The following is a 22783-nucleotide window of genomic DNA, read 5'->3' as shown; positions in this document are numbered from 1 at the left end:
AGGAAATAAGAATAATTAGCAATGCAAACATATAGGATTTTCTTGAATATTTGCATGTAGATGTGTCTGGTTTGTGGATAATCAAACAATTTGACAATCAATATTAGGAAAATTAAAACAGTGAGAAATAAAAGCAAACAAGTACATTCCTAAACATATACTTACTGCATTGGGTGAAATTTGACTCAGGAGATATAATGAGATCAATAGTTTAGCATTCTTCTAGTATTATCTGACGTTTCAATTTAAATAACTATTAAACATATTGCCATGATTTTTTTTTTTTATTTATTCCTGCAACAAATAAAAGCTGCTGATGATGTAACTTTTTCCTTTTGTATAGGTCAGTTTGGTCATGAACGAATAAATCATTCTGACTGAAAGTTCACATAACTGTGAGTTTTCTTCTTTTTTTTTTTTTTTACCCAAAATTACATTGTAACACACAAACACTGTCTTGTCTTTAAGGCACAACAAATCAGTATGCACATTTGGATTGTCAAACCTATAAAACAGACAGCGCAATAATCTTTTTTTTAAATCTCATCACCCACTTCCCAACCATCCCTCTGCAAAAAAAAAAAAAAAACACAAACGTAACATCAATTTTCAAAATCAGCTGCTAATAAAATCACAGTAAATTATTATTATTTTTTTTCAATAATTTACACAAAATTACAGGTCTAGACATGATTGTCATCATATAGCTGGAGTGCATTCTAAATTCAGATTTTCCGGGTTAGGTAGGTTTATGTCTGATTCACACCTCAGTGCTGAGAATGAGATCCCATTATGAGGAATGTTGAACACCACCTCTTCGGTTGGAAAAAGCATGCGCCACACTTCGGCAGGGTCCTGCACCTACATGCTCCATTACGGTGCTAGAAATGAAGGCTTTGCTTTGGCCAATGCTTTCGACTATCAACGGTCCAAGATCAAAGAGTCTCTGTGCCGCACTCAGTGTTTCCATTGTCTCTCCTCTAGCAGTCTGAATTCTTTGTCATTGTAATGTATTTCCTTTATTTTGTTAAGACAGTCCATGTGTGTAAAAAGCCTGAGGCATTAAATCACACATAAAAATTCAGTGTGTACTTAAAATATATATTTATATACATGTAAAAAAAAAAGGCCGTCCACGTTGCAAATAGTTACAAATATTCTAATTCCAGTGCTTGATGTAGAGCCAGAAGATCTGAATGACTTGATATTCTCCAAAAAGGCATGTTATTCTGCATTGAAAATAAAAAGGGAAAAATTATACTATGGGTACATTAGTTACAGATAATAATAGCATTCTAGAGAGAAATTAAAATGCTGAGAGCATCCTCCTTACAACTATTTAGCATAGAGGCTTGAGCCACATCAGATTTAATCTCTGTCTGTGTGCACTTGATGAGTCTGGTTATTGATATGTATACATCGAAATTTGGAATTCTGAGTAAAGAGCTGAAATAGATATATGTTTACAGTTTTACCCAAGAAAGAATTTCTAATTTACTTCAGCAACTCTTGTGATTTAGATACACTGAACAATTAAGCCCCATTTTCACCTAAGCAATGCAGTTTAAAGCTTCACCAGAAGCACTTGAACACTTGAAAATCCCATTCATACCTGACCATAGTGTGTCTTGCAGCCTAATCTTTGTTGCAAAAAAAGTACATATGCTTTTTTATGGCAGAATCATGTATTTTGGCCAAACAGACTTTAATAGGAGCACCTGGCATGTGAAAAATGGGTGAAAAATGGGTGAAAATGCATGTAACATGTGTGTTTGTCATGTTTGCTTTCCTAGTAGGTTACTACCTTCCCTTTATATGATACGGGTGTTGCTAGCGCAAAAGAAAAAACAAAATCAACCTGTAATGGTGGGTGTGCTGCAATCAGAAAAAAAGGTGCAAGACACTCTATGGTGTCTCATCCAAAGATGAATGAGTATGGTATGTAGATTGCGCTCCCCTGGTGGTTAATCTAAATCCACCTAACAATTATTAGCCCCAATACATATCACCTCTATTGACAATCCACCGAATATATGTGTGTATCCAGTGCTCATATACAAATATTCTTCTCAGGAAAATGTAAAAAACATATGCATATCTGTGCCATATACATATTAAATAGTGCTCTTAAAAAACGTGCATTCCCCTATATCAAATTTAGGGAATCCTTACCACAAGAACAAACAACTTTTGCAAAAAACACAAAACATAAATAAAAAATAAATAGAAGGATTTCTAGGTTGATCCGTTTTTCCTTTTAAAAGTCCCAATATGATGGCCAAGTGCTCATAAAACAATTAATGCTTCTCTTGTGAGACGTTAGAACACCACGTGTTTTCACCACTTCTGTGATAGTCCCATCACCGTAAAAAAATGGCCACTCGCCAGATCTCATTTAATAAATGCCTTTGGTTCATTCCCAGGATAACCACTCCTCTTATGCGATTCCAATAACTGCCAGGTGCCTTGGGTATACTAGTGTGGTCTCTCTTTTTCTACAAAAGCTCACAGAGAAAGAGTGCCCCTCATAGTGTAGTATATAAAAAAAATATATTTTTAAAATTAAAAACAGGTATTGCACTCACATTTTAGCTTCTCCAGCCGTGTATGCAAATATGTGAAGGATATAAGCCGTTCCTCTCATGTTCCCCCTAAACCTATCTTGCGATCAGAGCATGGTCCTGTAGATGTCAGCAGCCTCTACGCGTTTCGCAAGGTATATTGCGTCCTCAGGAATCGCAAGATAGGCGTAGGGGGAACACGAGAGGAACGGCTTATATCCTTCACATATTTGCATATAAGCTCTGTGAGCTTTTGTAGAAAAAGAGAGACCACACTAGTATACCCAAGGCACCTGGCAGTTATTGGAATCACATAAGAGGAGTGGTTATCCTGGGAATGAACCAAAGGCATTTATTAAATGAGATCTGGTGAGTGCCCATTTTTTACGGTGATGGGACTATCACAGAAGTGGTGAAAACACGTGGTGTTCTAACGTCTCACAGGAGAAGCCTTAATTGTTTTATGAGCACTTGGCCATCATATTGGGACTTTTAAAAGGAAAAACGGATCAACCTAGAAATCCTTCTATTTATTATTTATTTATTTTTTATTTATGTTTTGTGTTTTTTGCAAAAGTTGTTTGTTCTTGTGGTAAGGATTCCCTAAATTTGATATAGGGGAATGCACGTTTTTTAAGAGCACTATTTAATACGTATATGGCACAGATATGCATGTGTTTTTTACATTTTCCTGAGAAGAATATTTGTATATGAGCACTGGATACACATTTATATAGACACATATATTTGGTGGATTGTCAATAGAGGTGATATGTATTGGGGCTAATAATTGTTAATAGTGCCCAGAAGTAGGTGGATTTAGATTAACCACCAGGGGAGCGCAATCCACATACCATACTCATACTACCTTCCCTTGGCTAATTTTTTTTTCTAGAAAATCTCTAAAACCTGAAAACACAAGCAAAAACTTGCAAAGACACTTGTACAGATGCTAAAACAAGACCAGGAAAACAAATAAAGATGCCTAGCTGAAGTGTGAATAAGGCCTCAGTAGGACCTACTATTTCTAGTTTTTCTTTACTGCTTTTTGGCTAGGGGGACAAAGTTCACCAGGTAAGTGTAAATCAGTGCTGTTCCAATTGTGCTTTATTAATCTATATTTCAAACTGACAGATTATGGTGAACCAATAAGTTAGCTATCTAATATGAATAGTCTTTAGACAGAAACTGAGCTTAAAGTATATCCAAAGACAAAACTTTTTTTTAAATTTTGAATAAAGTAGGAGAGGGGTAACACTGTCAGTGTTTTGTGCTGTATCTTATTAGGGAGATTTCCATGCATATGCTGTCCTGTAGACTCAATAGGAAGTAGTGGGAGGATATCTTTCCAATGTGAGGGAAATACCCTCTTAGACATTTGCAACAAAACCAAGTGATATATTTCCCCTCTATTCCTGTTCAGATGGCAATTCAAAATGTTTTATTTACCCGTAATTTCATTCCTGGTGACATTGACATTTCTGTGAAAATTAGAGAGTGCAAATGTCCCTAGTGAGGACACAAACAGTCTTACGGTTGTTCTAACCCTTTGCCACTCTATCCAAATCTTGCCTTTAGTTAACATTAAAAGTGTCCAACATAAAAGAGAACCATTTATTGGTAAATATGAGTTTAAACCGGCCTTAAAGTGGTTGTAAAGGCTGAAGGTTTTTTAAAAAACCTTCAATGTGCAGCTCTCCCCTTAGCCCCCCCCCCACACACACTTATACTTACCCAAGCCCAATTTTGATCCAGCAATGTGCACAAGACCCAAGGCTCTCTCGGGACTCTCTCTCCTGATTGACTGAGAAGCAGCTGTCATTTACAGCCAGTAAGGTGGGAAAGGAGGGTGGGGGTGAGCCAGGCTCCCTTGTCTTGTGGGTGCAGAGAACTGGCTCAGATGCGAGCATGTACAAGTGCCCCCACAGCAAGTGGCTTGCTATGGGGGGCAGTTGGTAAGGGGGAGGGGCCCAGAACACCAGCAGGGGACCTGAGAAGAGGAGGATCAGAGCTGCTCTGCTCTGCTGCTCTCCACATATGTTGTCCTTTACAGTCACTTTAAAAAAAGTTCAGCACAGAGTGGCATTATTCTAATACATGTACAAACACACACACACACACACACACATGTAAATACAATGTTAATGGCATGCAGTGAAACTTTTTACCTTTTTTGCTGCCTGTTCTTCTTCTACACCATCCCCAATTACAACATACACTACTTTTCTGCCAAACCTCTGTATTATACGTTCAAAGCAACTTTCTTTCCCTGTAAGATAAATGAGATCAGAATTCAGTTACCTGATAAGCATATGCTGCTTAACTTGGGTACTCCCCACCACAACATAAGTGAAAGCCAAATCTGAACATTACACACCGAAAACAATTTTCTTTGCCTGCTAAACAATGCAAAGCTTTCTTCAGTGACTGCCTTATATATAGCCATTTGCACAGAATTTACTGAGCAGAATTAAACTCAAACTTGTAAGAAAACTTTCTGTGTCCGAAAATTTTTAAAAGTGGTGCTCATACTGTATAGGGAAAAGACGGGGATTTTTCCTGGGAAACATCACACATTCCTTTTTTTTAACTCGTCCTTGAGAAATAGCTTGAAAGGTGATTGGCTGTTATGGGCAACACACAAAAGCAAAGGTGCACAATCATTTAGTTTTTACATTTAGTTTAAAAATGTTGCTGTGATATTTTTTGGCTGTACAGTGTATGTACAGCCAAAAACTATCACAGCAAAAATTTTAAACTAAATTAACACATTGCAATTTTGTGTTCAATCTAAGGTTATTGGAGTTTTACAGAGAATACAAAAAAAAAACGAAATAATCCCTCAAAACTGTGTTTAGGGAGTGAAAAATACATCCACAAGATAAACCAGTGCATAAGATGGTGCCCCAGCACAAGAATGGTGCCCCACTCAGTAGATCAACACATTATTGCGGCTTTCCTTCCCCAAGGAGGGGATGAGTATAGCACCAATCTTTATTTGCCCATCATAGAGCTCCATCCTGATCCATGAAACAAAAAAAAGAGAGGGGGCAGGGAAATGAGGGGGTGACTAAAGAGAAAAGGGGGAAGGGCAGAGAACACTGCCTAATGAAGGCCCCCAAACAAGCAAGGGGGGGTTCCACCAAGAGAGAAAGAGAAAATAACTGGATATTACCCAGCCAGAAGGTCTTATAGCTCAGAGGATTCTCTATAAACATTCCAGGGGAGCCAAGTCTGGTGATTCACCAATGGTGGGGAATAACCAACCACACAGCAGACGAGCAGTGTTGCAAGATATGCCATTTGATACGCTTGTACGGACCTGTTAGAACCTGATAGAATGGATAGCAAAACCACCTTAGGTGTGTTAGCGGCAGTCCTATCTGTGACTGCAGTGTAGACACCTAAAACAAGAGACCAAAAGACATGGATAGGGGGTCATTCCCACCAAATGTGTAGTAAAGAACTGGTACCTGTAAAGCAGCTTAAAAAATGGTCAGAGATCGTAGGGAAAATCCTATGAAGCAAAGTAGGACACCGATACCACCTAGTAAGCAATTGCAAATGGATCTCTTGTGCTTTGCTCGCTAGGGATAATCAATGGGTAAAAGAAAAAGACTTCTCCCACTCATCATCTGACAACTCATTGTCAAGGTCTGCAGCCCATTTGGTTGTGTACTCCAGGAGGTCAGGATAACTCTTGGAGAGGAGGACCTTATAAACTGCCGAAAGCGTACATATGGGTGGAGAATCCTATAGAAGTAAGGATTCAAATGAATCTGGGTCTCTAGATAAGGATTCCTTATGAGGGAGAGAATGGAAGAAGGAACACAGTTGTCTATTTTCCATCCACTGGGTGAAGGGTGCCCATCCCAAGCTGGAAAAAGGAAGTACCAATTGCCTGTGTGCCTGTTTGAACACATTGCAATTTTATTGCAAATGAACACACAAAAAGAACACATTTATCAAACTTGACATATTAAAAACTGTCTGGTATTCTATTATCCACATTTAGCATTTTGATTATTTCTACTTGAACAATAACTGACACTCTTACCTATTTTTGTTGCACTATATATATTCTCAATTGGAAATACTCCTCCTAGACTATATAGCAAAACCTTTGAAAGTGCTGGAATAAGCTGCGTTGTCGTCACCAAAACATTCACACTATTACTCCTGAAAAAGAAAGAACATAGTTCACATTAATTAAATTACATTATAGAACTAACATATTATACAGCTCCAATTATATCACTCTCTGCCTTCAAAGAAGCTTAATATCCCATGGGACATTGCTGATGGCAAGCAGCGATTCCTGTACTCACTCTACCTCCTGAAACTGTTCCTCTCAGCTCATATGTAGTTCAGAAGGCAGGCTCTGTGAAATGTGTGACACAGCTGTGCCTACTCACAGAAGCTGCTGACTTTTATTTATTTATTTTTTTAACGCCGGATCTCCGCTTTAAGCTTTGTAAATTAAGCCTAATGGATTTTAATATTGATTATACATCATAGTAATTCAATGCACTATGCAATCAAGGGGCCCCAGTACTTTTAAAAACACTGTGTAGTTTTAAAAGTTTGCAGTCAATCCAATTGCCATAGCTTTAGGCCCATCACAGCTTACCCACAGCCTGGCTAAAAAAAAGCTACCAATAAGAAAGATCTGCCTGTGATCTGGGACACCCTATATGTTGGGTGCATGGCTTCTTACAGGAGATACAGACATGATAGCAACAAAAAAGGCTACTTTTAAGGAGCGGTCATCTAAGGAAATATATCCCATATAGGTCCAAAGCGGGATTTCTGTAGGGCAGAGAGAACAAGTTGAGATCCTAAGGAAGTTAATGGTGTTGCAATAGGGGCCTAATATGAGATACAGCTTGAAGAAAAGCAGTTTAAGCTAAAAGTGATTTCCCCATGAAGGAGAAGAGGCCCATCACCTTAGAACACTAAACCAAAACTGAGGACTGATAGAGTGAGGTAGGGTTATAGGGGTGGTTCTCAGGGGGTATGTCCTCAATAGCTTGCCAGTGTACAATCACCTTAAGGTACAATATTATCCAGGGTCTATAAATACTTTACACAAACAAAAGAGGGTGTACCAGCCTAGTACATTATACCGCAGCAATGTAGTGTCCCAGTAAGGGGATTGAGAATAGCTCCACGTCTTGAGATGTAGCCACAAGCCTTGCTGCCCTCTCAGACTGGGGATGTCCAAGAACCATGACACAACACAAACAAAAGAGGGTGTGCCAGTCTAGTGCATTATCCCACAGCATTTATTGAAAAGCAGTCACATAAAATAATACTCACAAACAGATGAATTAAAATCACTCATCAAGGTACTGATTTGGAGCCCTGTAGTTTCCAACACAGTTCACTCCAAAGTCTAGGAAGACAGGGAACAGCCCCTGTGCTCTGAGGCAGAAGGTGTATCCTTCAAAATGTGTCAGCCAGTAAGGACCCTGCTGAGGTCCCCCTAGACTTTGGAGTGAACTGTGTCATGGACTACTGGGCTACAAACGAGTAGCTTGATGAGCGATAATCATTTATTTGTTTGTGAGTATTATTTTATAGAATTGCTTTTCAATAAATGCTGTGGGATAATGCACTAGGCTGGTGTGCCCTCTTTTGTTAGTATTGTGTAATGGTTTTAGGACATCCCTAGTCTGAGAGGGCAGCAAGGATTGTGGCTCAAGACGCAGAGCTATTCTCAATCCCCTTACTGGGACACTACATTTTTGCACAGGGGTGTACTTTTGTTGTTTCTATGAATACTTTGCCTATGCCTCGTACTGTACAACTATCATAGTTAGATTGTATACTATTTTCACTCCTATCTTCTACATTGTGATATCACCATCCTTCTGGGAAGATTCATGTTAAATGCAGAGCAATTGAAATCTCAAAGGCACTTCAGTTCATTGTCAGAGTGTCTTCTTCTGACATTTCAGTAGCTTTGTGTTCCCCAGGAATCTTTCCAGGAGTTTGACTTCTTCTTTGCATAGGTTAAGGGTGTGTAAGAGGGAGAGATAATTATTAAATCTTAACTTTTTTTTCTGTACAGTTACATTTTACACTCACTAATAGAATGGGAGGAAGGGAGGCAGTGAAATGGACCTTGAATTTTATTGCAACAGACCACTTTAAGAAAAACTGGATTTTACAAGGGCTACACTGTAATTAGTGTATCAATCTACACCATAACCAATAATTATATGAACAATGTATGTATTGTTATTTGTGAGAAATATAAAAATGTCATTTGGATCAATTCACAATCTTTTTTATTCTAATATATTCCTAGGTCCAAAACTTTCCATAAATTTCATGCTGAAAATATGGACCACTGAGCCTGGCCATAATTACCACGCACATAATATCACTTATTTTCCAACCATACTCCGGAAAAGACTAAGCCTGAAGTTAAATGGTGCTGTCGCTAATTCTGACTGGTTAATAAGCAAAAAGCATAAAAAAAATATTTTGTGAGCACACCAAAGATCATAAAGTGATTTTTTTTTGGAAAACATTGTAAATAGTGAATGTTTCAGGGCCAGGCAGGACCTCTTTGCCAGGCATGATGATGATCTAAAACAAGCTAAGAGGCAGTGCTTATCCTCAAAGTGAAAAAAATATTTACACATTCTGGGCCAGATTCACATAGAATTACGTTGCTCCTGGGCAGCGTAACGTATGTGATTTACGTTACACCGCCGCAGGTTTACAGCGTAAGTGCCTGATTCTCAGAACTCACCTGTAAACTTGCGGCGGTGTATCGTAAATGCGCTCGGCGCAAGCCCGCCCCAGTCAAATGGGGCGGGCACCATTTAAATTAGGCGCGTTCCCGCGCCGAACGCACTGCGCATGCTCCGTCATTTGTTTTGACATTAACGTAAATGGCGTCCAGCGCCATTCATGGACGACTTACGCAAACGACGTTGTTTTTAAAATTTCGAAGCGGAAACGACGGCCATACTTAACATGGCTTAGGACAACTAGGGCTCAGCCCTAATTTTACACGGCGTAACTCGACGGAAACGACGTAAAGTTAGATCGACGGGCAGCGCGGACGTTTGAGGATCGCCGTAACTAGTCATTTGCATATTCTACGCCGACCGCAATGGCCTCTTCACCTAGCGGCCGGCCTAGAATTGCATCCTTAAGATCTGACAGTGTAATTCAATTACACCTGTTGGATCTTAGGGCTAGCTATGCGTAACTGATTCTATGAATCAGTCGCAAAGTTAGGACGGCCCTAACACAGAGATACGACGGCGTATCAGGAGATACGCCGTTGTATCTCTTTTGTGAATCTGGCCCTCTGTGAATATATCATAATATACACACAACAATACATACCTTCAAAAATAGAGAAAAACATGTATGAATATCCTAATGCTTGTGAAAATATCTTGTAGTACAATTCTCAATCTCCTGGAGATGTTAACCTTTATACAAAAGTGTAGGCCAGGACTCGCCATCACGCATTTTAGCATTGTGAATCGGAACCACTGTTTCTCTGTACATATGATAAGGGCTTGGAAATGCATTCAGAATGTGAGTGATTTTACTGGATTTTAATAATAAAGTGTTCTGTGGATTTGCGCTATTGTGGCTTTATTTTCCTTTATTTATATGTGGTTGCTGGTATTGTGAGCTGGAGAGCTAATTCCAGAGAAGAGTTTCGCTGGATGGTTAAATCATCATTGCTGCCATGACCGCTCTGTAATTGGACATGCATTAGGGTATATGCACAGTTTTTTCTTTATTGAAGATACACATACTCATGTGCATATTATGATATATTCACAAGGCTTTTGTTGCCCCTTAGCTTGTTTTTTACATCTATAAATTGTATATCAGAATAGAGGGCATGCTGCTTTGTCTCCTGACTGCTATTTTTGCTGTAAGCACAGTCTTGTGATGTGATCTCTTCAATACAGAATCTTTATGAAAAATATCCTTATCCTTGGTGTGCTGATGACATATTTTCTCTGGCATTTAAAACCTAATTGTAACCCTTCCCTACTCTATCCAAAGCAAAAAAAAGGTTTAATTGAAGCTTGGTTCCAACATAAGTGACCATCTCAACCATGTGTAGAATATAAAATACATAAATACTCACTATATATAATACGTTTAGAATATTTTGCATACATTTTTCATCAAATGTGTGTGCAATACATTTTACATATAACAGAAAAAGCATGCTCCATCAGTTAATTTTGTTTTACTTAATCATTCTTACTGTAGTTTGATATGCTGTAGCTTGATTTTAGTCACTATGTTAAATGTTTTCTGGTGAATCTGCCCTTGACAGTATGTTTAAAGTAACCCAATATACTGTGTAAGACAACTGTTAAGGTATGACTAGGATACCCTGACAGCCACGTATGGTCACAAAGATTATGTGTAGTTCTAGAATAAAAACACTGCCTACTATTGTATGGCCTGACCACACTTGTATCTGCTTTAAATTAGTTTGACAAAAATGTGATTTAGAAAAACAAATCTTAAGTGACATTGTAACTGTGCATTTAGTGATGAAATCTAAACATACATTTTGACTTACCTTGTGTTAATGAGTGATAGTGATTTAAGTGCATTTGAGAGCCAGGAGTCTGTCAGGACTTCAAGATCTGCTCGCAATTGAAGCCAGGCCTCTCTCTTAGCTGGGCCAAAAAGTCCTTCAACACAAACAGGCAGGAAATCATAGATTAAATGCTGCTTTCATGGAAATGTGAAATGTTTTCTTCCATTAAATTTTCCCCAAAATGTAAAAAAATATATAATACACAACCTTTTATTATGGAGGGATTTCTGATTTATTATATAGAAAGGTTCATAGCTGAATGATAGCTTTGTGTATAATGAAATAGCACATAGTTATACACTCAGCGACCCTATACTAAGTGAACAATTTATTTTCTTTATTGTAAAATAAAGAAATTGTAAAATATAGTGCTTACCACCTATACATTTATAGATGTTTTCAGGGTTACGTAGCCTAATAGAGCAACACCACTATATCATACAATCTGCTTAATATATATCCTGTATATAAATATAAAACCTATATTTTTATTCACGTATATATTATTTAAATTACTTATAGTAAATGTTAAATTTAGCATGCAGTGGATAATTTGTTTTAAAATCTGAGGAGCTAAACATTTATATTTGAAAAACAGACTGTACAAAATACCTCCTACATTGTTCTTGTAAGTATTGTACAGTTCTTTTACTCGTCTGTAGCGGAATGCCAGCTTTCTCATCCAGTCCACACCGCCCCTGACTCCAGTCGGTAAACACAACGTTGTGCTGCTTGCTGCTGCCCGAAAACCATCAGTGGCAAAACTGTAGGAACTATAAGAATGACAATTCTTATCAATATATTGGACTTAAACAAAAAAAAAAATCATCTGTGAAAAAAGCAAACAAAAAGAAGATTTTTAATGAATTTTGATTTCTAATAAAAAAGGAAAACACATTTATATATGCCAGATTTTGTGATTTGGTTGATGAACTTAAAGTGGATGTAAACCCACTACCATCATTTACAAGATATTAACATATTTAATATCTATAATGATATACATGACTCCTGCATGTATTGTTTTTTTTTTATTACTCACCCCCTCAGCTGTAAAGGAGCCCCACAATATCGCCAAATTGGTTGGCGTTTCTGATTCCCGGCGCTCGATGGACAGAGCCGTGACGCCAGAGGACTCCTCCGCCCACCGCCAGCGTTGCGAGGACGAGCCTCGTGCCAGGGGAGACTGAAGTACATGTGCAGGAGTGACAGAGCGCGCTCTGTAAAGAAGCAGAGCGCGCTCCAGTTACTCCTGCACACTGTCTTCTCTCCATTCATCTTCAATGCAGAGAAAGGACTGGGGAATCTGTCCTCTGTCCTTTCTCTGTCTCAAAGGGGAGATGTCAGGTTCTCTGTTTAGACCCCTGACATGTCACCAAAGCCCCCAACAGGGCTGATAAAAACTATATAAAGATATCAAACTAAAATTGCAAAAAAAAGATAAAAACATGAAAATGAAAATAAAAAATGACTGACACCACAACCACACCCCCTCCCCCCATACCGACATGGTCCAGAGCCCCAAGAGCACTGACACGGTCCACTACCCCACTGACACTGTCCACTGACACACACCACTGACACGGGAAATCTTTTGGGTTTACATCCACTTTAATGAATAACGTAAAGTTTTGCCAGCAAGAGACCTATCAAAATTTCAGACCTATTAACATTAAGATTTTAGTGTTGCTTTGCTACATTAATAATTGCTGCATCATCTGAGTGTGGAAGCGAATGGGAAATACTCATAATAATGTTGCCCATGTACAATGATCATGTTGCCCATGTACCATGTTTTGGATGAATCACACACAACTTTGTGGTCTTAAACACTCAGGCTTAACAAAACCATACTTTGGAGGGCAGGTAACATAGTAAAAGTGGCCTGTGGCAGTATAAACCTAAAGTCTACCTCTAAAATAAAGATCCATTCAGGTGTGAAATCAGATGTAGCACACAAAAAAAAAAAGACCACAAAGCTATTGCTCCATTCAAAAGAGACAACAACCTATGAACTGTGAATAAACAGTTGGTCAAGGGCAAAATAAAGTGGAGAAAAGGCTGATAGTATCAATCCACTAGTACTCTTATGCCGCGTACACACGATCGGAATTTCCGATGAAAAAAGTCAGATGGACTTTTTTCATCAGAAATTCCGATCCTGTGTTGGCTCCATCGGACTTTTTTCCGTCGGTGTTTAGAAATAGAACATGTTTAAAAAAAAAATTCAATTTAAAAAAAAAAAATTCTAGGAAATTCCTATCGTCTGTGTGCAACTCCAATGGAGAAAAAACCCACGCATGCTCAGAATAAAGTCGACACATGCTCGGAAGCATTGAAATTCATTTTTCTCACGTGATCAGGATAAAATAGCCGGTGTGCGCCTGCAGGGGTGCGCAGCGCAGTGATCTGAGGTGCTATGTGTCAATCTGACACACCGCAACTCAGATCGTGGTATAAAGCCTCTGACAGAGGCTTCTTACCACATGATCAGCTGTGACCAATCACAGCTGATCATCACGTGAACCAGGAAGTGTCTGTAAGCGCCTTTCCTCGGTTCACGCTGACAGGGAGAACCTGTGCTGATAATCATCCATCCAAAGGTGCCCATGAGCTGCCAATCAGTGCACATCACCAGCCAGCCTGTCCCCCTCTATAAATGCATATCAGTGCCTGTAAAACTGCCAACCAGTGCCCAAAAAGTGAAAATTAGTGTCACATCAGTAATGCCTGTCAGTGCCCCATCAAAGTGTCAATCAGTGCTACTCAGTAATGCCTGTCAGTGGCTCATCAGTGGTGCCTATCGAGTGCCACCTATTAGTGCCCATCAGTGCCGCCTATCAGTGCCGACTATCAGTGCCGTCAGTGCTGCCTATCAGTGACCATCATTTTTTTTTGTCTTTATTTTTTTATAGAACAAAAATTCAAAAATAAAGAGGTGATCAAATACCACCAAAAGAAAGCTCTATTTGTGGGAAGAAAAGAATAAAACTTTTTGTTTGGGTACAGTGTTGCATGACCGCGCAATTGTCATTCAAATTGCGACAGCTAGAAAATTTTCCAGGACAGGAAGGGGGGGAAAGTGTCTGGTATTGAAGTGGTAAAGGCCTTGCTATACTTTATGTTGGAGTCTTATGTGTGGATGAAAGATGGTTTCTTAGATGAAAATTGTTGCCCCTTCATTACTCCTCGAGTAGTGGTCTGGTGGTTAGGACGCATTCCAGCTTGCCACTCCTTATTGTGTCACTTCCACTGGCTGTGATTTGAGCAGGTTGATGCATAATGTGCATGAGTAAAGGGGTTTTTAAAGGGTTAATTCATTTTTTTTTTTTTTTTTTTATGAAAAGACAAACTTACTCGATAGCGATAAGGGGGGAAAAGAAGGAGGTGAAGGGAATGAGAATGATATTTTATATGAGGACACGTCACTTAATATATTTATTGATCAGCATTTTTACCACATATGACCCAGGTCATTCCAGCATAGGACTCGTGGTCAGTCCATTTTTTTAGCTGATTAAATGCTTATTGCAGGACTAATGGAAAAGGTTTGTGTGAGGATTATTTAAAATGTTTTATAGGATGTGCTGCCATCTGCGCATATGCTATTTTGCAAAGAATATTTATTCAATTTATGAACTTTAAGCACAGCACTTTGGATTATTTTTAGCAGTGTAGAGCTCTTTTGGATGGAGGGTTGACTGTGTTTTCATTTTTGTGTATAGTGTGCCCCCACTATTTTTGCAACCTATGGCACAATTTCTTTTATCAGTTTTTCTTAGTATATCATTATAGCTTAAAACCATGTTACCTCAAGTCTTGGCCGTTGTCATCAGAAGATACATCATCTACATGGACCTGATCACATTCCTGGAGAAGAAGATGCACACTAATTATTAACATCTTTTTGTCACATAGTACACAGCCTTTCAAGTGACTGTCGTTACTGATGCCTGAGCAAGCTTAAAACATTTTATACTGGGGTATTGCGCTGTTTTGTGAATAATGTCTCAAACACAACTATCTCTTAAAGTGTTTTCTATTTAGATATGCAAATGACTAATTTACCAATGTGGCAAGGAACAGCATCTTGAAAGAAAGAAGTTACATTTTTCTTTAGGTGTATTATCTGCATCTAGCCAGAAGATGGCACCCTAATATAGACATTTGCAATTTCATCAAAACTCCCCAGAAATAGGAAAGTGTTGGAATTATTAAATAGCTCCATCATATCCAACATTCAATAATTTGCACTATTCGATACTTCCAATAGAAATGATCCCACATAAAAAAAAAATATTTATAACTCCCCGTTTAACCCACTACTAGATAGATAGATAGATAGATAGATAGATAGACAGATAGATAGATAGATAGACAGATAGATAGATAGATAGATAGAAGGTATTTTAAGCATATTTTGAAATGTGCATACAAAATATTCTGTTAATGAAATATTGTCCTATAAGCTCCCTAGTGGTATTCCAGAGTTAGGCTCGGGGTGAATTCTCACTACCAAAAGTGGTAACACACACTCAGGATTGCATCGCAGTATACAGTACTTACCTTGTCCCCAGGATCCTGCGATGTCCCCCCCCACTGTATCCTCCGCCAGATCATCCGCCTGATTCATAATTCTTCTGGGCTCTGTTTCCTGCAGCGTCGCGACGTACAGGGGTGGAGACCGGCGACAAACTCAAAAAGTAAAAAATACATAACACACACAATACAATGTAATCTGTAAGATTACATTACTGTATCAAATCATTTCACCTCTCTTTTGTCCCTAGTGCATTGTCCAGTGCCCTGCATGCAATTTGTTTTATTATATATACTGTTCTTTCTGCCTGGAAACTTGAAAATGTCCATGACATCCAAAAAGTGTCCCTTTATGTCAAAGGCGGTTTTTGATCAGCTAGAAAACAGTGATAGTGAATTAGAATCACTTGCAGAATTAAGCGATAGTGATTCGTGGGGAAATTTGTCATCAGACACTGAAAATGACAACAGCGACGATTCTGCAACTGAGAAAATTTCAGTGTTTTTGATTTGATTCATATTGAATAAAATTTATTATAATATTATTACTGTAATTATAATTATTAATTATATTATAATTTATGATTTTGTGTTTCAAACTTTATCATACCCAGGATGTCTAATAGACTCTTGTGTGGTCAGATTTAAGTGAGTTATTCCTAAAGTCCTGTACACACGGTCGGAATTTCCATTGGAAAATCCGACCGTGTGTATGACCCATTGGAGAAATTCCATTGCGAATTCCGATGAATTCCATCAGAGTTTAGATAGAGAACATGTTCTCTTTTACTCTGATGGAATTCTGTCAGAATTACGATGTGATTTTGGTCGGACAAAGGTCCGACCGTGTGTACGGGGCTTTAGAATTATAGGCCTACAATATAAAATGCCACATTTCTATGCAAAATAATGTACCTCTTTGAGCATCAAAAATCTGACATAATCATACCGCCAGGGAGGTTAAAGAGAATTTGAGTGCCCATTCATACAGGCATCTGCACATCCCTACCAGTGGTTTAGCAATGTTAATATTCAGGTAAACTGGTTATGAAAAAGTCATTGATGAGGAAGTATGCAGACCAAGAAAATTGGGCAAAACACATTTGCATACTTTAGAAGGAGAGATCAGACATGGTTCTCCATATTTCTCTCATGGAAGGTTTCCCTAGAGCAGAATTTTGGGCTAAAAAAAAATAATTTGAAAGAATATAAATCCACTTTGTGTGCACCAAATTCTTTTTCAAACACAGACATTACCGTGTAAAAGCAGTGATTATATCATCAATGTGCTGAATATAGCCTGTGGAAAGAGCAGAGCTATGGGTGCCAGCAGGCCTACCCACGACAGGCTGCCTGCAGACTGACTGACAGTCACCAGCTCTCTGCAGCCTGAAGACCGAGAGTTCAGTTCACGGTCTAGAGCTGGCTGGGGACAGATGCAGCATTGGACTGATGCTGCATCCACCTAAGTGAGCATCATTTTTTTTCCCACCTAGGTGAGTAAAATTTGAATTTTCACGAATCCCATACTTCATTTTTTAACCTGCTTTCTATTCTCTTGGTTCAAGAGTTTTGCAGTTGAAGTCGCTGTCTGTTATCCCTGTATTTTTAAAACAGTGATCTACAGGCACAGGCAGTATAAAATATGTGAAGCCACTTTTAAAAGCTGGAAAGAACTCTGGCACATTTTTGGAAAAGGTAAAAAAAAAAAAAAGAAGAAGCAAGGAATAAGACTTCATGGAAGTCTTGTAGTAGTACTGTTGACAAGAACCATTCAACTAATTTTTATATCTTGACTGGGTTAACTGTTTGCTGCAAAAATTGTTTATACAGTTTTGTTTGTTTTGCACACGTTAAAACATTTTAGGTCTGAAAATTGCTTAAAACCCCAAAACCATTATCAATGCCCTAAAACAGAGACCCTGGAGAATAAAATGTTGCTATCGTTTAGGTCACACTATATTAGGGCAATGATTTATCAAACCGTTAGAGGTAATTTTAGAGCACACAAACACAATATTTTATTCAATATTTGGTCAAATGTAACAGATAAAAGATGAGGTTGTGTTGAGTCGATAGATACCAAACATGTCAACCTTTAAAACAATGAAATGTAACAAAGTATGATATGCAAAATTGTCCATGGATGACAGTTGGCCCTTACAGCTCATCAATTTAGAATAAACTATGAATAATGGCTCTAGAATTTTTGCTTTCACCTCGGCCAGCACTGCGATACCTAATACTTATGATGCAATAGGGTTGATTTACTAGAAGCAAATAGACTCTGCAAGTGCAGTTGCTCCAGAGCTTAGTAAATGAGGGGAAGCTCTGCTGACTTCCTTTATCCAATCATGTGCAAGCATACATTCTGTTTATATATTTTTTTCCCCTTGCATGTTATTGGGTATTCTTTGTAAAGTGAAGGTTTACTTCACTGGAGCAAATGTACTAGAATAGTGCACAGTTTATTTTCCTTTAGTAAAACAACCCCAATATGTTTTTATATGTAGGCACGTACAACGTGCACATTTATATTCGCATATGCCTGTACCTGCTGGAGCATTAAAATGTTTTGGGGTATTTTTGATTTTATTTACAGTGATTGTAAAGTATTGTTTGTTTTTAGGTAAAAATAACAAACATGTTATACTTACCTGCCCTGTGTATTGGTTTTGCACAGAGCAGCTCAGATCCTCCTCTTCTCGAGTCCCTCTTTGGTGTTTATGGGCCCCTCCCTCCTTTTGAGTGCACCCACAACAAGCAGCGGCCCGGCCCCACCACCTTTCTCTCCTCATTGGCTGACTGACTTTGATGGACAGAAGCGGGAGCCAATGGCACGGCACTGCTGTCTCAGCCAATGAGGAGTGGAGTCTCAAGCAGCCGAGACACTTTTGCAACATCACTGGATCTAGATGGACCTCAGGTAAGTATTATGGGGTTTGAGGGGGGCTACTGCACACAGAAAGCTTTTTACCTTAATGCATAGAATGCATCATAGGATAAAAAACCTTCTGCCTTTACAACCACTTTAATTTTTTCTATCAAAATGGGGTTGACAAGTTCTCTATGTGATAGTACGGTGCATCTATCTATCTATCTATCTATCTATCTATCTATCTATCTATCTATCTATCTGTCTGTCTATCTATCTATTACAGATATGTGTCCGTTGAGGCACATGACAAATTGGGATGAAGTTTATTAAGAAGATAGACATTGGTGGGGGACAGACAAAAACAGATAGTCCTTCTCTCTCTTCAGAAGAAATAAAATGTGTGCACAATATCGACTGTATGGACAAAAAGTGAGAAAGGATCAAAGCCTAAAGCCCCATACACACTATCAGTTTTCCTGCAGGTTTTTCTCTTCAGATTTACCAAAACCATGTAGTGCAAGGGCCTGCCTGATTGCATACAAATTGAAACTCTTAAGGTTTGACTGATAGTGTGTATGGGGCTTTACTCCACCTTTTGTAGAAAAAAAAAGTAGTAAATGTAGCAACAATGATCTATTGATCTATTTGCATTTAATAATTTCTGCAATCAAGCCTGCAGGGCACAGGAACTTGCAATGTATTCCCCAGCCTTAAGTCTTTAGAGTGTTAGTTCACCTTTTCGGAAAAATGAAAAGGTGAACTAACACATTACACCCACCCCACTGTGAATAAATTACTTGGTCATGTGGTTGGAGCTTCACCTAGCAACGCTGTTTTTAAATTGTGACAGCAGATGAGAGGATAGAATCCCCCATTCACTGTCACAGGGAGGGAGATATGTGGGGAGAGGCTGCAGATGCTAACAACCAATGGAACATGTACAGCAACATGTTCCAAAGGTGAACATATCCTTTGATGTGACTATAGGATATTTATATATTGTACAGACCAAAATGTGCCTTGAGTGGCAGGCATGTATCCCTTCTTTTTGTGCGGCAGGTGTTGATCCCTTTAAGCGACACAGTAAGAGCTTACGATGGAGAGTGTTGATAAGGAAAAGGGAGAAAGTGGAGAGGAGTGGTTTGGAGGGCTACTGAATACTGCACTTTTTTTGAATGTTGAATACACTTGTGAGAAAGCTCCACTGCTGGGTGGGCCCTGTGGTGCCAATGCATTGAGACTTTGCTTCATTGAAGCTTCTTATCTCTTTGTTAAAGGAACTATACTGACCTGAAAAAGGAGTGTTTGAGTTTTCTTTTGTAGACAAGAACTTTTATTTTGCTGCTGGTAAGCCTTTTAAGTTGAAAATAATTCTATCTTGCTCCACAAAGCCTGTTATGCCCTGTACACACGATCAGACCTTTGTCCGACCAAATTCACATCGGAATTTCGACAGAATTTCATTGGAGGAAAAGAGAACATGTTCTCTATGTAATCTATGATGAAATTCATCAGAATGTCCGATTAAATTTCTCAGATGGGGCATACACATGGTTGGAATTTCCGATGGAAAAAGTCAGTCAGACTTTTTCCATCGGAAATTCCGATCGTGTGTACGAGGCCTTAGAGTGCACTTATCCTGAACCCCCCCCCCCCCTCCAAATATCACAACTGATGAAGAATGCAGGCAGACTTTGAAAACTGACATTTAAAAGGACAATACAGTCCTGGTGACTTAGAAAAGGAGGAAATATTGAAGAAACTGCATAACAGCGCAACAATGAGGTGTAACTTCTGCAGATAAATTATGCAGAGAAACATAGAGGCCCAGATAACCACCATGAAAAAAAACACAGTAGCACAAGTAAAGACTGGCTGAGGCAGAAAATCACATTTTCAAAGTCATGAGCCAGCAGTTGTTGCCTCTTTCTTAAACCCCTGAGGGCCAAAAAGTAGTAGCAAGAGGGCTCAATGTTACCCTTAAAACCCCAATTTGATGTACCTGAATTAGAAGAAGGAAGTCACATTTTTTTTTATTATTAAAATTTCATATGTAAGAATAGACAGTACACAGATAACCCTGCAGAAGAATTAAAAGATAATGGGATGGGGATCCAGTGCCTCAAATTCTTTTGCCCTATTCTGGTAAGATAGACTGCTCTTCCCATATTGACCCATTGTTGTGTTTGAAAATTCAGTAGGGCAAGAAGTATGACAAGATGATAAACTCAGCAATGACAAATACTACTTTGTTTTATTTTGTTTTTGGGGGAGGCAAGGTAGCTGTGTTTGTCATTAAAAACGCTGCCGGTATGGTGCTGAAAAGCTCACTATCAGTTGTAAACTAGATTTTAACATTGACTATCATAACAAAGGGTTAAAGTATAACTAAAATAAACACTTTTTTAATATCTTGGATGGATTGGAGAGGAATTAGACCAACTGTCAGTTGGTCTAATTTTTTTGCTGTCTATGTCCCTGATAGGGAGATTAACCTACTCTTTTTGTCCTGTTTACCATGATTACCTATAGTGAAAGTGAAAGAAAATCCCAAATTTTGGAATGTCACCAGCACAGGAATAGTGTGGTTATCTTCCATTGGGGGGCACTAGTTCTGGTGACCCTGGTAACAACCAGGGATTTCCTCACTTTGGAATGATAGGTAACAGGAAGTGAAAGGTAATCTACCCAGTGGGACACAGCAAAAAAACTAAAAACACAAAACAAAAAAACAATATAATGGGTTATAAACATTATTTACTCTATCCAAAGTTTTTAAAATGGTTGTTTTTGGTTCTGCATTAAGATTTAGATGCTAGCTTTTTGCATTATAGATATTCTAGCAGTTTGCCATGAGGCTTGCTCCTAAGAAACATATACAGGTAAAAGGTAAATGTTTTAGGTATGCTGTGTGAATAGGAACACATGACAAACATATAATGGGTTTTTATCAAATTTGACTGCAATAGTAGAAATACACGTTAGATATCATACGAATACAACTAATATTGTAAATTGCACCAACACTGTACCTCCACTGCTACATCCATCTTTAATGCATGCACCATAGGATTTATAGAACTTTTTTTGAAATTACAAACAATATTACTAATGAATTCTCTATGTTTTGTTTGGTAAACACACTAGTTTTGTATCTCAGTTCATCAAATGAGAGAGCAACAGCTGTTTGAACAAGCACTCCCAGACCAAATTTAGCAACAAGTACACCAAACATTCTGGCTTACCTCCAAATCATTAAAAAATAAGTGTGCATCGGCGAGGTTGAAAATCATTTCTTCCATCCTCAGTCCAAGAGTCACAGCTGTTGGTGAATCCTTTAAAACATGAAGTATTACAAAGTCTCAATGAGATATGTAACATAAAATAATTCACATCAAGGATTTGATCGCAGTTGTCATATTTAGTTGCTTTGAAGCCTGTAAATGTAAAAAAGCTATCAGAGTGTTTTCAGAGATCTTAAAGTCTAAATCACCACTAATCTTGGCTAGCACATTTCCTGCCATTGCTATCATTTACGTACATGTCTATATTTATTATTTTAATGTACCTTCCTGAAATAAGGGCAATGGCAATGGGACTTCCTAAATACCAGTTTATATATATATATATATATATATATATATATATATATATATATATATATACATACACAGCAACAATATTACCGTATTTATTCGAGTATAACGCGCAAAATTTTATACCCAAAAAAAAGTTCAAAGGGTGCGCGTTATACTCGAGGACTTTTTCCCCCCCGCCGCTACCGCCGCCGCACACGCCGCTGCTACCGCCGCCGCACACGCCGCTGCTACCGCCGCCGCCACCGAAGCCACAAACGCTGCTACAACGTTAATCACGCGGCGCGGGGGAACATTAGACAGCTTTCGTTTGAATAGCTGTTTTCCCTGCCGTGCGTAGACACTCCCCCTTGGACGGATCTGTCCAATCGCGAACGAGGGGGAGTGTCTATGCGTGGCAGGAAAAACAGCTGTTCAAACGAACGCTGTCTGTAATGTTCCCGCGCGCCGCGTGATTAAAGGTAAGGGGGCACGGCTGGACACATACAGGGGGCACGGCTGGACACATACAGGGGGCACGGCTGGACACATACAGGGGGCACGGCTGGACACATACAGGGGGCACGGCTGGACACATACAGGGGGCACGGCTGGACACATACAGGGG

At 38.8% G+C, this 22783-nt stretch overlaps 1 protein-coding gene across 13 annotated transcripts in view; it reads right to left on the bottom strand.

Moving 5' to 3' along the window:
- Nucleotides 1–265: 265 nt before the first annotated feature.
- The window catches only part of EYA4 (EYA transcriptional coactivator and phosphatase 4), a 377003-nt gene continuing 354485 nt past the window's right edge, over nt 266–22783 (bottom strand). For all 13 annotated transcript variants that reach the window (XM_040350451.1, XM_040350452.1, XM_040350455.1 and 10 more), the window contains 7 exons: nt 21826–21915; nt 14975–15033; nt 11776–11936; nt 11143–11257; nt 6619–6740; nt 4730–4830; nt 266–1229 (listed from right to left, as the gene is read on the bottom strand). In XM_040350451.1, the coding sequence (XP_040206385.1) occupies nt 1149–1229; nt 4730–4830; nt 6619–6740; nt 11143–11257; nt 11776–11936; nt 14975–15033; nt 21826–21915 (729 nt within the window). In that variant the 3' untranslated portion in view covers nt 266–1148. The remainder of the gene's footprint in view (nt 1230–4729; nt 4831–6618; nt 6741–11142; nt 11258–11775; nt 11937–14974; nt 15034–21825; nt 21916–22783) is intronic.

The sequence above is a fragment of the Rana temporaria genome, chromosome 4 (assembly GCF_905171775.1).
Source record: "Rana temporaria chromosome 4, aRanTem1.1, whole genome shotgun sequence".
In the NCBI taxonomy this organism is placed as follows: domain Eukaryota; kingdom Metazoa; phylum Chordata; class Amphibia; order Anura; family Ranidae; genus Rana; species Rana temporaria.
The sequence above is the reverse complement of the archived record's forward strand: the minus strand, read 5'-3'. Positions and strand labels throughout refer to the sequence as shown.